This window comes from Besnoitia besnoiti, chromosome IX, assembly GCF_002563875.1.
Source record: "Besnoitia besnoiti strain Bb-Ger1 chromosome IX, whole genome shotgun sequence".
Taxonomy (NCBI): domain Eukaryota; phylum Apicomplexa; class Conoidasida; order Eucoccidiorida; family Sarcocystidae; genus Besnoitia; species Besnoitia besnoiti.
The window spans coordinates 2,100,698-2,115,951 of NC_042364.1; the positions used below are offsets into that span (position 1 = coordinate 2,100,698).

A 15,254-nucleotide genomic window follows, 5' to 3' on the forward strand; every position below is an offset into this window, starting at 1 on the left:
ATATATATATATATATATATATATATATATATATATATATATATATATGTTTTTAGATGCTCGGTTGCCTGCCAACAAAAGTGAAAACGAAAAACAGTAGAGCCTTCGCCCTCCATTTCCTTTTCTGTAGAGCTGATCTACTAGCCAACTGCACCGGGCAACATGCTCTTTAAAATTTAGGAGTCGTCAAAAACAAGTGATGATTTGGCTTGTCGGGACCTACAGAAGCGTGGAAGCAAGGCACCTCTTCGATTAATCTTTTATGCCCTGCCCATCTCGGACAGTGAATGAGCTGAGCAAAAACGGGGTGGCCGTGTGACACGCACATGCGTATCCTGCTCTAGTAAAGCCTCGCATCCGAGCACGTGCATACATAGCGCGGACATACTACAGTTTAGGGAGTACTGCTACAGATGCGCATATTGACTAACTCAAACGGGGGCACTACGGGTTGTTCGATACGGTCTGGCTCGCAAGTGCGCGTTTACCAGCGACCGATACCGGGCTGCAACAATACCCCGGCACCAAGAAGTGAACAGTGACTCGTGACACGGAGAAAAACTGCCATATTGGTGAACACAGGCGTTAGCATTCTGAAACTGATACAGCTCGCGCGCAGAAGCTCTCAGCAAAGTTTTCGGATAGTCTCGGGGCTCAAGGAGATAAAGAACAAAGATTCTACACGAGAGAGGAGTCGGCCAGCTGCCTAAGAGTTGGTCGAACGAAGAACCCAACAGTTGAGAAAACGCCAGTGATCAAAAGTATCTCATATTACGGCGTCACTCGTCTGCGGACAATTGTAGACGGAGACGTATTACGAACGAAACCTGGCGTTCGCTGTGCTTCCTCGATCGTCCTGACTTTTTTCCTCCACATGTTTTGCCGGTCCGCTTGATCTGTACGTGAGGGACTGTTCATTCATTCCCCACCGGCTGTTCTGTCATTCGAGTGCTGTTCGCTGGTTGGCCCCTCCACCTGACGTTCCTCTCTCTCGTCTACTGCACTCCGCGTGTCGCTCCCATGTCGGCCTCCACCTGCGGATGCTAAGTCCCTCCCAGACGGCGCTCTCGAGTCTCGCCGCCTGTGGCTCGTCACTCCCGCGTCGGACAGGGACTGGAAAGAAGTAAATGCTTGCGCCTCAAGAGAAGACATGGGACATACCTCGAGAATCGAGGGCGCTGACAAGACCTCCTGCGTATCTGCAGACGAGCACAGAAAGCACCAATAACAGACGTGACGACAAGGAGTATCTGGGCAGAACAGACACACACATCGACATACGCATGAACGCAAAGGCATGTTTATACATATACGTCTGGCGATGCCGGAGTTCGTGCCACAGCATACATCTACAGAGGACTGGCAGGCCCACGACTCGGAAAGAATCCAGGGAGATCCCTTGGAGCGCTTGAACGTGCGATTTCCACCCGAGGGAATCTTAACAGAGCAAATCCACGGAAACTGAACACAGTTCACAGAACTGAAGCCGTGAAAAGGAACTCTGAAGGAAGGATCAAAGTGGGAGGTTACCTTCTAAAGAAAGAGCGGCGTTATGAACGAGGCGTAGCCTGTCGAACCAGCGGCACGCATCTTCGACAAGCGTCATGGCAGCGACGTCGTTCTCCAGTTGTCCTCGCCTGCAGAAAAAGCTCAGGATGGCCAAAAACCTGCTCCAGCATGGTCATTTAGATATTCGTACACGTGTTGTTGTAGAGCCTTCCCCTTGCCGCCCACCGTACCCTGCCTACTTCGCCGCACCTGCCCATCCTTATCAGCGGGAACGTCATTTAACAAATACTGCGAACCTCGGAACGGGAAAAGCACGGACGAAACGTGTGCGGAGGTGACCTGTTGGCCATGCACATATAGGAATGCAGTGCATGCATACAGCGGTCTACTCTGGCGGAGACATATGACTGGACGTGCCCTTTTCCTCCCGTACTCGCCAGGCTCGGATCTCTTACCCCCCGATGAACGGCATTCGATCGTCTCGACGGCACAAAGTCATGGGGGACGTGGAGTGGCAACAGGCGCAGAGGCAGCAGATAATGCAGTCCCACACCTTGCAGCTGTCGCGTGCCGACAACCATATCGCACCCCGTGGGTCTAACTCGCCTCGAACACCATCGCACTACGGCACAGATTTTGTCAGAAGCTCACGGGGCCGAAGCCAGTGCCGCGCCGCGTTACGCCAGTACCACCACACACTGACACCTAACTCGAATTCCACTATTCTTCTTCACACTTTCCGTATCGCTCACGCATCTTGCGACGAAGAAATTTGCTTGGGCGGATGCACGTAGGACGAAGCCGAGTAAGGTGAAGATAATGCAGAAGCAGCGGAACAGGAAAGGAGAGAGAGCCGCCGGTGGAGCAGCTCGTATGCGCCGTTCTGTGGCAACAAGAGTGAAAGACCTGAAGAGAAGACAGACAGGGAACCCTACAACGATAAAGTCGCATTGCCTCGTGTGAGGACAACGGAAGAACGGGAATAGCAACAAATACGCACGAACAATCCACGAAAAATTGGACCGGCGGACAACGAGAACGACGCGAAGAAAGTAGAGACATGAGCTGCGGGATTAACAACCGATACGAGACTGCTGAACTGACATATCGTGAGGACGACAACAGAACGGAAACATACAGAATCTCTCTACATAGACGCTACGCGCTAGAATCATGCGAAAAAATAGGCGACTGAACGGACTGCTAAACATCTTGACGTAACGACACCGGCTAGATGAACTTCAAGGAGATGCAGGAGCGACAGAGAAGACCGAGGGGAGGGGACGCCATCAGAGGATACCATGAAGGCAAAAATCTGGAAAACGGAGTGGCGGGGCGACAAAGAAGGGAAGAACAATACACTTGGCGCCATACTAGAGCCGTTTGGCCACGAAGAATGAACCGACAAATCACAAGAGGAGGTGAACCTCACCGACGAGAGCCTGAACAAGGTCAGGATGGTCCTGAGGCTGGAGGAGTAGGAGTCGAACAGAGACGAAAGATGGAGACTCGAAGAGAAGTACGAGCTGATCGAGCTGGACGTATACTTGAAGAGGCAGACTTCCTAACGCTGCCCTGGGTCAAAGGGATCAGGCGAGCAGGAAAGGCACACGCTTGGAAAGAAACAATGAGGTAGCTTCAGGTAAACACAGAGCCTGTGGAGTTTTCGCTGATCGACAGCATTACCCGAAGACAGAGGAGAACTACGGGCCGTCAGCTGGTCTCGCTTATCCCACCGCATTCAGTGCTGATCTAGGACACGCACCTATATACATAAATCGCTGCAGGCCGCTGTTCCACATTGCATATCTGAGTTTTTGCGGCTGGCGCGAAGGCTGCAAGCACGGGACGACGAACGCGAGAAGCGAACGTATGGTACCAAGACAGCTTTGCACCCATGTACGCCCTTATCCGCTGATAAACAGACATTCCATACCATCCGCGGTGATGGCGAGACGGAATGTCGCCCGCAGCGCCGATACCATCTGTGCGCAGCACCATTCAGGTGCCCCGCATGGAAAGAACGACCGTTCCTGACTGCCTCCAGCATGCACGTACGCATCGCCCGTCAACTGGAGCGGATGTAGACAAGCAGTCGCAGCACCGCCCGGCTACGTTGCGGATTCCTGCCACTTGACCGCGTCCCGGTCTACTCGAAACTCGCAGCGGCCCGCCAAATGATACATGGATGCAGGCGCAACGCGGAGCGTGGTTAGATGGGGCCAAGCGTACACATCTATGCAAGTTTGCACACAGAAGCTGCTCGGATGCTCGCCCACAGTCACAGCTGTTGACGATCTGCATCTTCCCGCTGACACCGCGCTGACCACTACGTGTGCCTCGGACTCAAGTGCGAGGAGAACAGATCGTCACAGTCACGGATCCCCAACGCGTTTCCCCGTTCTAGTGGCTTACAGGCGTTGGACAAGCGCAACCGCCAGTCGATGCTGGCGCAGGCGAAGAGAAAGGGCCAGAGTTGCAACAGGGTTGTGCATCCTAAGCAGACACAGACGCGCTTGAAACGCCGGAGCATGGGCGCCGACCACACGACGGAAGCTCTTCACGAAGGCCTTGCTTCGCGCGTACACGGGTCCCACAAAGCACCAATTCGACGTGTACGCACTGTCCATCTTTCCCTCGTGGTTTTTCTTTCCCCTTCCATACTTTCTTCCTTTTCTCCTGGTCTCCCGCCAGATGTGCCCGCCCGACACCGCACGCCTACAGATGAGCCGACTCAGGAGTGCTGCTACAGTCCAAGGTCTGAAGGGTCTCCATCTACGCCTGTTCTGACTGAGCAGGCCCATTTGCAGACATTTTCCTTAGCACACCAATTCACAGTTTCAGTGCTACACATTCCCTGCCTTTAAATACCCTCTGGATGCCCCTGCTCCTGATGAGCTCAGCACAGGGGTCAGGGAACGCGCAAAAAACCTCCGAAGAGTTCTTCCCTTTTTTGCGCAAAGACGCATACGCCGTTACACGCGCGGCCTTCCCCGCAGTCATCAGCCTAGCTACACTTGCGTAGTTGCTTAGAGAGAGGCCCGGCTTTCGTATGGCGCTGACAATGCTCCAGATACGTGTGCGAGCCGCCGCGCCAACTTGGAAATGAGGTAGCGAGTGCAACAAAAGCTCACCAAGCTGGGAGAAGCCGACGAAAAAGTGAGGCCTCTCCGTCTGAGCACGAACAAGACGCAGACGCCAGAAAGCAGGTGGGCGCGCCAGGTCCGCAGTGGAACAAAGCGACTCACACGGACGCGACGCGTGGCCCAGTAACGGCCCCCCCGGCGCCGTGACCCAACCGCGGAGGCAGTTGGAATGCCCGGGGACGGGCATTCCAACTGGACATGCCAGCTAGGGGTGCTGCGCGCTCGCCAGATACCGACGGCGCTGCGGGACCGGCAGCTGGTCTCGCCCCAGGTGTCCTGATCGCGGCGACGTGCCTCCGCCGTTGTCCACTGCGATGGCGCGCGGCGGTCTCCTTTCGACTCCTAAGTTGCTAAGTTGCAAAAATCGACGAATGCGTCCTCCTGTCCTAGATGCGTTTACCCGCCTTACGCATGCCTTACGGCGAGTATGCTGGCGCACCGGTGTGCACAGGTGTGTCTTCCACAGGGCGCCACTATCCCGGGTGTGGACATAATTGTTACCGCGTCTGCCTGTTTTCGCCTCCCTGGACGTGGCAGTGATATACGACATCCAGTGATCAGTCTGCATATCCAGACTGTCAAGCTACAGCTTCGCCCACCGCCACTCGCGCCTCACCGTATATTTGCCTCGACGTGCTTGCCGAAAGCATGTGTGCACCTCTCTGTGTCTATCTGGATTCGCGTGCACTGCCGTGATCACGTCTGTCGGCCTGCGCAGACACAGCCTGGCACTGCGATCTGGCAGTGTATCTGATGACAAGCAGTTACATCTGTGTCGAGATACGAAGCCTTCGGTGACCTCTGGTGGACCCTCGCCATACCTTGCAACATGGATTCGCGCAGCGCCTGCGTCTCCTGAGTCACAGAAGGGAAACACCACATGCGCACAAGCAGAGACACCGACGAAAAATATAAAACCTCGGCGCCCACTGCTGCCGCTGAGAAGGAACGGGAAAGCCGCAGAAGGGCGTAGCCGAGACTGACAACAGCAGGGCCCGCCGCCATACAGGAACGGAAACACGAGCGACCCGATGCGGCCGCAGGCCACATAGGCAGAGAACTTGACACCAGCGGGCTGATCTGCGGGGGCGAGAGAAACACAACAGAGGAAGGACAGGTAAGAAAATGCCAGCACACCGTCTGGGAACAGAACATGGACCGACAGATATCCTGACACCGAGCCAGCCGAGAGCTCGAAATAGAAACCTCGAGGCCCCAATGAACATCGAAGTGGCCTCATAGTAGACCGCCACCCACGACGGCAGGGTTCCGTGCGCGGTGTCCGCAGTATGCATTCCCGCGGAGAGACACAATCAGCGGGCGAGAGAGATGGTACAGACAAGTACAGAGGGGGACTGAGATATAGGAGGTCGCCCTTCGCACTCGCATCTGGCTCTGTGCGTAGGCGTCGCGCTTCCGTTCTGGAAAGGAGAGTTCATCAATACTCACGCCGGTGTGCCTCGTCCAGACCTTGCGGAACAATTGCCGAGTTCTCAGCAGCAGCACCCCTAAGGTGCCTCAACACACATGCCGCAGCGGCCCCTGTGATGAGATACGTCACACAAGAAACCCTCGAGGCACCTCCGGTTGGTGCCAGAGTGCGCGCCGTCGAGTGCCTTGTCGACGCAGCCCCTCGCACTTACTGGGGCCGCCAGAAGAATCCAGTTGAAGATTTGGACTGCCTGGTGCATGAACTGCAAAACCTCCGCTGCAGAACGTGCTCCTGCTCCGCCTTGTCTTCCACTGTCTCTCTCGGCTCCGGCGTCTTCCGTGGGCAAGGCAGTTTCTCGGGTGCCTTTCGCATCGCCTCTCGCGCTTTGCCCTTCTGTCTCCTCTGCGCCCGTCGTCTCCCTGTTCGTCGTGGAGCCTCCTCTCCGCCTTCCCTCACCGCTTTCGCCGCCTTCACTCACCGCCTTCCAGCGCGTGTGTCCTGTCAGCTGCTCGCCCCCCCAGACGCGCTCTGGACTCGCTGTCTCCGTCGCCGAGTCCTCTGAGGGCGCGGTCGAATCTCCGCACCCGTGGCCAAACGTGGCAGCCTCCAGGCGACTCGCGCGGTGTGCGAGAGACGCGGCGACGACCTCGTACAGCTTCTGCGGGTCTAAGAAATCGCAGAAATGGCGAAGCATCAGGCGGCCCCTTGTATCCTGTGCACAAAGCAAGGGCGAAAAGTCTCACAAACTGTCGGCGACACACAGCGACGCGCGGGCGAGCGCCGCGAGAACACGCTTTGAATTGACTCTCAGCTAAGACACGGCGGACTGGGTTGCTGACGGCTACGGCGAAAATACTGGCGGAGGCAACCGCCACACAGCGAGGAAAGGTCGTTCCGAAAGGCAGTCATTTTTTGTTATATTTTTTATACGAAGTTCGGAAAAAGGCCCCCGCCGCGTCCTTTCAATTCTCACCATAACGCGTCGGTCAACCTCGAAGCTTTGCAGCAGCAGCTCAACGAATTTATCAAAGACGTGCTGGCCTTCGTCCGTCAGGCTCGCGAGGATCCGCAGCGCCATCTCAGTCATGTGCTCGTCTTCGTTCTCCGATTTTCTTCGCCTCCGCCGACTTTGCTGGTGTCTGTTTCGGCCGCTGACGACCTCGTGAAAGGCGGACTCGAGAGAAGCGCTGGGAGAGATGCTGCTGTGGACTCCCGCGTTTCCCGAGAGCTTTCTATCCGCTTCATGCACCGAACTCTCCTCGATTCCGCTTGTGTCTCGGTCTTTTGCGGATTCGGAAAGAGGGGTGCGGTGGGCGGCGGCAGGCGTGTGGTACCGCTTCGCTCCGTAGGCGACAGAAGATGCGACGTAGAGAGAGGAGGACCCGAAGGCAGACGAACAGGCGCCACGCGTCGACGCCGTGTGTCTCTCGTCGTCGCCTTCTCCCTCCCCCTCGCACCCCTGCTCGCGTTCGGCAAACCTCACGGCGGTGAGACAGGCTTGGATCAAGAGAGTGTCGAGGCCCGCACGGAAAATTGCCTGGCGCTTCTGCAGTAGAACAAGACAGAGCCACTGGAGGCAGAGCCGACACACCACCCTGCTCGCCTCGGACGAGGGTGCGACGGGCACGCCAGCCGACGGCGCGAGAGCGAGCGGCAGGGAGAACGGAGAGACCGACGTCGTGGGACGCGAAGAAGGAGCATGCAGGTGGAGGTAGAACACCAACACGTCGATCGCCTGCCTCACGTCAAACACGAGGCCGCTCCCCATCATCTGTTGTGCGCAGGGTAACAGTATAAATGCAAAACGCGAACCCCGATCCACGGCGAATACAAAAACGATGAAGCCGCGACTAGGGAGCTGTCTGCACGCGCCGAACGCCCTATTGTCCAGGCGAAAGGAGGGGCCTCGAGGGAGGGGAGACCGCCACCCATCAGAGACACAAAAGAGAGGCCGGATCCGGCTTGAGCTCCCCCGTTTCTGGTAGCACGGGATGGCACACGCAAGAGTAGTGCGGACCGACCAACGCGACAAGAAGAAGAATACGGAGAGCCAAGGGTAGCCTCGCGCGGAGACACCCCTCCAAAGACGCCGGCAGAAGAACATTACGTTGCTGTGTGTCTACGGGACGAGAGTCACGACAAAGCGTCCGCTAGCTCGTGAGTTCCAAGACCGTATGCCAACCCTAGCGTAAAACTCGGCGAGCCCACGCTTACGCCTACTCATACATACCCAAATACATACATAAATACAAACATAAATACGTACATACATACATAGATTCATTTTAGCTCGGTGCTGTCCTCTGTGCATACGCATGTGAAGAGGGAAGTCGCGACCGAAGGAGACTGCACATGCATGCATGAAGATAGCCACATGTGGCGCCTGAGAGTTCCGAGATCCTTGCTGCAGCAAAGCGTGTACTAGCGTTCATTCTAGGTCGAGACGTCGCATCAGGATATGACGTTACGAGGTGCCCCCAGCTGCCGAGGGAGCTCACCTTGAAGAGGAGATGCAGGTGGTTTTGCAGAGCAATTCGGCGTATCTCTGGAGGAGCCGGACCAGGTAGGACACGCAAGAAGAGTCAGGATACTGTTCAGATCTAGGAGGCTTGATGTTTCAAAAACAACAAACCTTTGACAGCTTGCCACTTTCACGTGCCCATGTACCGGTTTGCCTTGCGCAACTACCACCTGGGCTTCTTCCCATGGATCTGCCTGCTGGCTAAGGTCGTCTTGAAGCTCTTCGGCACTTCTGCCCAGCCTTCGTCTTCTTTTCGTTATGTCTTCCCACGCATGCCCGCGGAAAAGAACGAATATTTCTGCGCGCCTATCTGGCGATTTGAAATACTGGCTTGGCTACTGCCGTCGATTCCTTCACCGATGCGTGAACTCAGACCGCGCCGGGCGATCTGCGAGACGATCAGATTCTCTTCCAAGCTGTCACCAGCTCTCTCAGGCGACTCGTCGTCAGTTGGCTTGGCGTTTCCTCCTTGCGCATGCGGCGAGGCGTCCATGCGGGAAACACGGGACCTCAGTTGAGCTCGGCAAGAGGAGACACCCGAGCGAAAGATGCAGAGAGCTTTCTCAGACTCTCTCGTTGCTAAGACTCTCTTGGCCTTGGATCACGCAGACTAGCTTCGATAGCGTTTCTCTGCGTAGAGGGATGCTGCGCCACACTTACCTTCTTCCCTGTCCGCAGCGCACTGTAGCAGGGCATCCAAGATCTCGGGAAAAAGCGGCTGGGCACACAGACGAAGCACCACACACAAAGAAGAGTCGCGACTCAGCAACAGAGGCAGTTTGTTGCTCCCTCTCTGTATTGCAACGCTCAGGCCCCCTCAACGACACGATGCGGCCGTCTGTCCGCATGCCTGTTTCGTCAGAGGGCGACCGCCTACCTCGGGGCCTCTCCGGCCGCATGGGTACATACGCGTCTACATTTGAAACTCTCGATCTCTCACTTGCGCGACTGGAGATGGCTATTTGTAGCTGGAGGAAATGCCATTCCAAAAGATATGTGCATTGCAAACACATCCAATGAAAATAATAGCTGCCTTTCCACAAAGTTGGAGCAAGCTGTGCTGTGGGTATAAACATGCATGTAGAGTCTTGCTCTTCGTGAACCACTAGCACGTGGAAACCCCCACAATCACCCCTGCGAGGCTGGTTGGCGCCTCCGAACCTCGAGTTCCCTTTGTAGCGCGGCCTGCCAGATCTGCCGCTGGCGGACTTCCGCGTCTTCGCTCTCTCCTCGCTCCCCTGCGACAGCGTCTCTGTTGTCGTCTCTCTCTTCGCCTCGTCTGTCTCGTTCCTCCTCCTTCGAACTCTGACTGGCGTCTGGCGCCTCTCCCTCGCGGCTGTAGGCGATCTCCATGCAGCTAGGCGACTCGGTTCCCTGCCTGCGCTGCCGGTCTTCCGCTCCCTGCCCTCCCTTCGTCTCTTCTGCCTCGTCGTGCTTCTCGCGGGTGCGCGCCGTAGCAGCCGGGTTACGCTGCGCAGACGACGCGTGAAGCGCCAGCGAGAGAAGTGCATGTAGCCACACAAGAGCCGTCAGACGCGAGAAGGAATCCCGACTGCGCAGACACCGCAGGACGACTCGCGCTACTGCGGCCAGGACTGTGACGTCGGCTGAGGAAGAAGCACAGAAACACGAGGCAGATCTTTGTTCCGGTGGCAGAGAAAGCACCGACAAGAAACACTGCGGAGACCCAGAGACACGAGCCATTCCGACAGACGAGAGCCAAATCCGAGGCCGACCGCTTGAGTCTGCAAGGCAGAGATATCAACGAGCTCGACTCACTTTTTGGCCCGTTGGCTTTGAGGTCTTCCAGAAGACTAGCGATGCAAGCGTCCGCTGCATGGCGAATGTCTCTATGAACAACAGAGAGGAAGAGCGGGTCGTGCGGATGGGTGCATTGAGCACGAACGTCGGCGCCTGAATATGCCTATCGCACATAGAGCTATGCGCCTGCATGGGGGGTGGGGGGTGGGGGGGAAGGGGGGGAAGCGAGTGCCGGACGCTCCCCTCATCGATCTCGAGGCCGATCTACAGTAACCGGCCTATGAGATCATCGTCTCTTCTCGCTGTGTCTCTCTCCGCGAGGGTGTTTTCAAAAGGGGCCTCCGTCGAGCCGTGCGAGAACCTGGGGCGGTGGAGCGTTGCGACCGCCGCAACAACGAGACGCGAGCGGCGGAAATTTTCTTGTCATGTGCAGAGACTCCAGGCAGAGGACATGCGCGGGCCCCACGCACGTGAGCCACCACAACGCCAACGCACACGCAGCCCGCGTCCACGTCGGACTGTTCCTCTGTGCGCATTCCCCGTTTACCTGGTAGGTCTCCATCCGCCATTCACACAGTCTCCTTCCCTGTCACACACGAGAATTGCTACCTCCTGCAAGCGACTCTGATCTCGTTTCGTCTACGCTCGCCGCGTGCATAAGGAAGCTCAGAAAAAAGCGACGCAGAAACGGCCGGACGCTGTGGAAGCACGTGCGGAGAGAAGCGGCAGCGCGCGGTACCTGTGGCTGTCGCCCAGCATGGCGAAGAGGCTCTCGAGAAACAGCTGGAGATGCTGAAGCAAGTCCGTGTCTGCACGACAAAGAAGATCCTCAGAACCGGACACTGAACAGACTCCAGGGAGCAGCGTGCCGCAAGCTCCACGCAGCCGCACAGTCTGAGAGCGACAGACTACCATATACGACTTGCAAAAAAGATGCGCGCGAGACAACTTTGACGCAGACCTCTGCACGCCCACGTTCAGACACCCCCGCTCCTGCGCGATCTACATTTGTTTCCCAGACCCTAAACCCTAAACTGGTTTGTGTTTGAGTGCCTGCGGGCTGAGGCCCCTCAACACGCAAGCGCGTCCAGGCGAGAGGGCCACCGAGAGCAAAAAGAAGCAAGTGATGGAGGATGCGGCGGCAACCGAGCGAGCGAGAGAGAGGGGGACTGACTTGGGGAGGAGTCGAGAAGCGAGATCCAAGAGAGCTGCAGAGGAAAGAGATAAATGCCTGCGACGCTGCCTTCATGCACCTCCGACCATGTCAAAAGCTGCCGTTGCCACTGCCTGTCGGCTCCCAGCAGGCTGCAAATCGAGGGCGGGAAGATGCACGCCTCTAGATCACCCCATCACCCCACAGACTCGGCGCACGCCTCGGCGGACTGGCGCGTGATTCTGCACATACGGCGGCTTCACATACGCGGAAAGTGTATCGACTGCCGTTTGCGCAGCGGACGAGCGGTGAAACATGACTGCCGTGATGCCAACGCCAACGCGTTCTCCTCTCGATGGAGCGGTCCAGCGGCGTGGCGGCATCTGCGCGGCACCGTCATGCAGGCTGCTGTCATGCACTTACAACAAGCATCTTGATGAAGGGGCTCTTGACCCGACATCGCTTCACGAGGAGCAGGAGGAAGTCTTCCTTCCCAGGCCAATTCACTGCCGAGACGAAAATTTCCTTCAAAAGACGATCCACAAAGAGTATGCCTCCGCGCACGTCCAGGTCGACGTCCCCGTACAGCTGCTCACAACGCGAGGCACCACAGCCAGCAGAGTGTGCACACAAAGGAAGGAGCTCGAGTTCAGGCGTCAAAGTCCACCTGGCGGTCGAGCCGCCAGCTTAAAGCCTAAACCCCCCTGAACACTTGAGGGTTTACAGTTCAGGGTCCACATGCCTGCCTACGGTTGGAGAACTCCGGATGGGACAGGTGGAGGGACGCTGGAAAACACAAGGCCCCTCCCTAAGACAGGCGAGGCCCAATGCAGGGCCTGGAGCTCCAGCCGTCGGCACGCACCTTACAGACGCCGTCAAAGATATCGTTAAGGAAGGTGAGGGCAGACGTCTGGGCGACCTTGAGCACGTTGTAAAGGGCCTGTAGAGCGTAGGCAGGGATGAAGTTCCAGAGAAACCCCAGAACGAGTCGCGACGCCGAATATTGCACCGACAACAGACACAGGCTAAACAACCACGGTCTCTGTTCGCGCTGTGGAGTGTCCTTGCGTGAACGAGAAATGGCGGGCCGCGTGGCAAGACTGGCGTCTGACTTCGCACGTCCATGCATACCCCTGCGATCCTCCTTCCTGCGCTTCTCTCCTTTCTTGTGCGTGTCGCTCCAGCGCGTGCGCAGCACGCCTCTGGCCTGAAACTCTTGCCTCGAATTGTTCCGCCTCGTGAAGTCCCTAAACAAATTTCGCGGGCGGCTCATTGCTCCCTTGTTTTTGAACAAGGTGCAGTTCACTAATAGTACTAGAAAATAGGAAACCGCGTTAGTTCGGTTTTGGATGGGATTACTTTGAACACCGCAGAGAGGTAGCAGCACGATAAGAATTTAGGATGTTGCCCTGTGAGTTTTGCGTTTTCGCAAGCTGTAAGCGTGAAGCATTCGTGCCCTTCGATGAAGACCGCAGACGCCAACCTGGATCAGCAGATTCAGCTGCGCTGGACTGCTTAGAGTTTTTCTTCATGATCTCCCGCTGATGCTGACGCACCTCGCAAGCGTAGTAGCGCACGCGCGCCTCGGGATCCGAGAACGCGCGGAGCAGCGGCGGGAGCATCAGCGGCAGAAAGCGACCAACGTGGGTCTGCAGCCGAGAGAAAAGATGAAAAACAGGGACAGGGGAGAAAAGAAGATGGAGACACGAGGAAAAAACACGCGAAGCGAAGCGGCGCAGAAGCACCAGGGAAAATGCTCCCATCTCCGGAGGGCTGGGACCAGCTCCATGGGACAGTGCGTTTCATCAGGATAAGGTCGCTCCTCTCCCTTGAGAGAGTGGCTTCGAGAGCGAACCGCGTCAAACACGTGGAAGCAGGATAGAAAGCGCTCGGCAGGCTGCTGTCTTCCGCGTGTAAGCCGCGATGGCGCCCAGTACGCCCCCGTTTCCCCTTGAGGCCCTTCTCGCCACTAGGCTCCAAGCCTCATCTGAGACCGAGTGGTGAGACGCATGCACGGAGTGTAGAGCAAGGCGCTCCTTTGTTGCCTCTTTGTTGCCTCTTTTCCTTGCTGCGCAGAGAGCTGCGCTCACCTCGAGCGCAATGGCGACCGAGGCGATGGCGACGAGGCCTCCTTTGCGACTGTTGGGCGAGACGTGGAGCAAAAATTCACGGTTGAGGACAGAGATCATCTGAACGACCTTCATCTCTTCTGCGTCAATTTGTTTTCGCCAGAATGCCTCAGTTTCCCGCTCCTTCGCTTGCCGCTCCCTCGCCGCCTGTACGCCCTCGAAAGCCTCGAGCTGCTCGGGGCCTGTACCCGCCCCTGCCGAGTCTCTGCCGCTTCCTGGATCGCAGGGGGCGAGGTCCGGGAGAGGTGCCGCATTGCGCCGCAGTTCGCAAACCTGCGCGTGCAACTGCAACTCGAGCTCCGTTTTGCGCTGCAGCGCGGCGCGAACAAGCGCCTCAACTTCCTGAGACCCGGCCTTTCGCTTCTCGTAGTTCTTGTCGGCGAGGGAGCGAAGGACCTGAGGGGGGAATGCTTCAGAGGGCGGTTGCCTGGTCGCCGGCGCAGCGAGCGCAGGCAAGAAGCCTCCACCAGAGGAGCCAAACATTGCGCGCGCGATCGAAGGAAAAAGGAAACCCGGAGCGGACGAGGAGCCCGCCAGCACTCGCCTGGCTCTGTTTTTGTCGGCGATTACAGCGAGAGAGCGAAGGCGAGCAGAAAGATAGTTAGGAGCGGAAGGCTGGGGAAAGAGAGGAAACGAGGCGAAGGGGAGGGCGCCAGACACGCAAGAGAAAGAGCAGACGGAACGAACGGCGAACAAAAGAGAGGCCTGCGCGCGACGGCAAAGCGCCGACAGAACGTAGAGATGACGGGGGACGGGGGGGGGGCGGGGGAGGACGAAAAACTGAAGAGCCAATGCGAAGAGGAAGCCATAGGCCGAGAGCAGACGTCGGGATACACGGGGAGAATACAGAGAGATACGCGCGACAAGAAGAAGTCGAAACCGCGAATCGAGCTCAGACGATTCCAGCAAACGCGCCGCAGACGCGAAGGAGAGGAACAGAGACGATACGGGCTCCGAAAACACGAAGGAAGGTGCGGTCGCTTCGTGTCTCTCGGTTTTTCGGCGTTGAGAGGAAATATTTTGGCAAACCCGGAGGGGGACTTCTCCGCCTCAGGATCCAGCGGAGAGGACTTTACTAGTGACCTCGACCTCAGCTGCCTCTTGCCCAGGACCTGCTGAAAAAAAAGCCAAATACTAACGCTTCCATGCGCTTCGCATGACTGGGATCCGACACCCACATTCTCTCGCTGCCTTCCATTCCCTCCGCTGCGGATCCGGCGTTGGTTTCTTCGCAGAGTTCATCAGGTCTCTTCCAAGGGCAGACAAAGGACGACGCGGGCGGCACGTGGGCGAGGGCAAAGTGGCAGCTGGGCGAGGAAAATACGGAAAGCGAGGTGTGGAAATCCAAACACAGAACGAGAAAGAGAGGGCGAGAAGAGGAACGCAGCCCTGCGCCTCCACTGGATGTACGGAAAGGGTAGCGAGAGACGGCGAAAGAGCCGCAGGCGTCCGCTGGCCTCCAGCGCTAACGACTAAAGAGCTGAAGTAGAAGATGAAAGCCGAGGAGACGCAGTGGGTGGAGGAGGAGGTTTGGCTAGCGAATGGAGCTGTGCTGGAGGCGAAGTAGATGCAGTAGAAGAGAAGAAAAGGAGGCCTGGGCTGC

At 57.2% G+C, this 15,254-nt stretch overlaps 2 protein-coding genes across 2 annotated transcripts; both read right to left on the reverse strand.

Moving 5' to 3' along the window:
* Positions 1-918: 918 nt before the first annotated feature.
* On the reverse strand, positions 919-7,858 carry BESB_014660 (HEAT repeat-containing protein; the record flags this gene model as incomplete). Its single annotated transcript, XM_029360195.1, has 9 exons — positions 919-1,199; positions 1,531-1,637; positions 2,262-2,415; positions 2,942-3,084; positions 3,925-4,005; positions 4,644-4,683; positions 5,477-5,510; positions 6,299-6,799; positions 7,061-7,858. 9 exons carry the CDS (start codon positions 7,856-7,858, stop codon positions 919-921), a joined length of 2,139 nt encoding a protein of 712 aa, XP_029216862.1.
* Positions 7,859-9,736: 1,878 nt separating this feature from the next.
* Positions 9,737-14,134, reverse strand: BESB_014670 (HEAT repeat-containing protein; the record flags this gene model as incomplete). The annotated part of the gene is made up of 8 exons (XM_029360196.1): positions 9,737-10,215; positions 10,388-10,458; positions 11,109-11,178; positions 11,544-11,577; positions 11,946-12,110; positions 12,385-12,462; positions 13,079-13,171; positions 13,613-14,134. 8 exons carry the CDS (start codon positions 14,132-14,134, stop codon positions 9,737-9,739), a joined length of 1,512 nt encoding a protein of 503 aa, XP_029216863.1.
* Between the last annotated feature and the right edge of the window lie 1,120 nt (positions 14,135-15,254).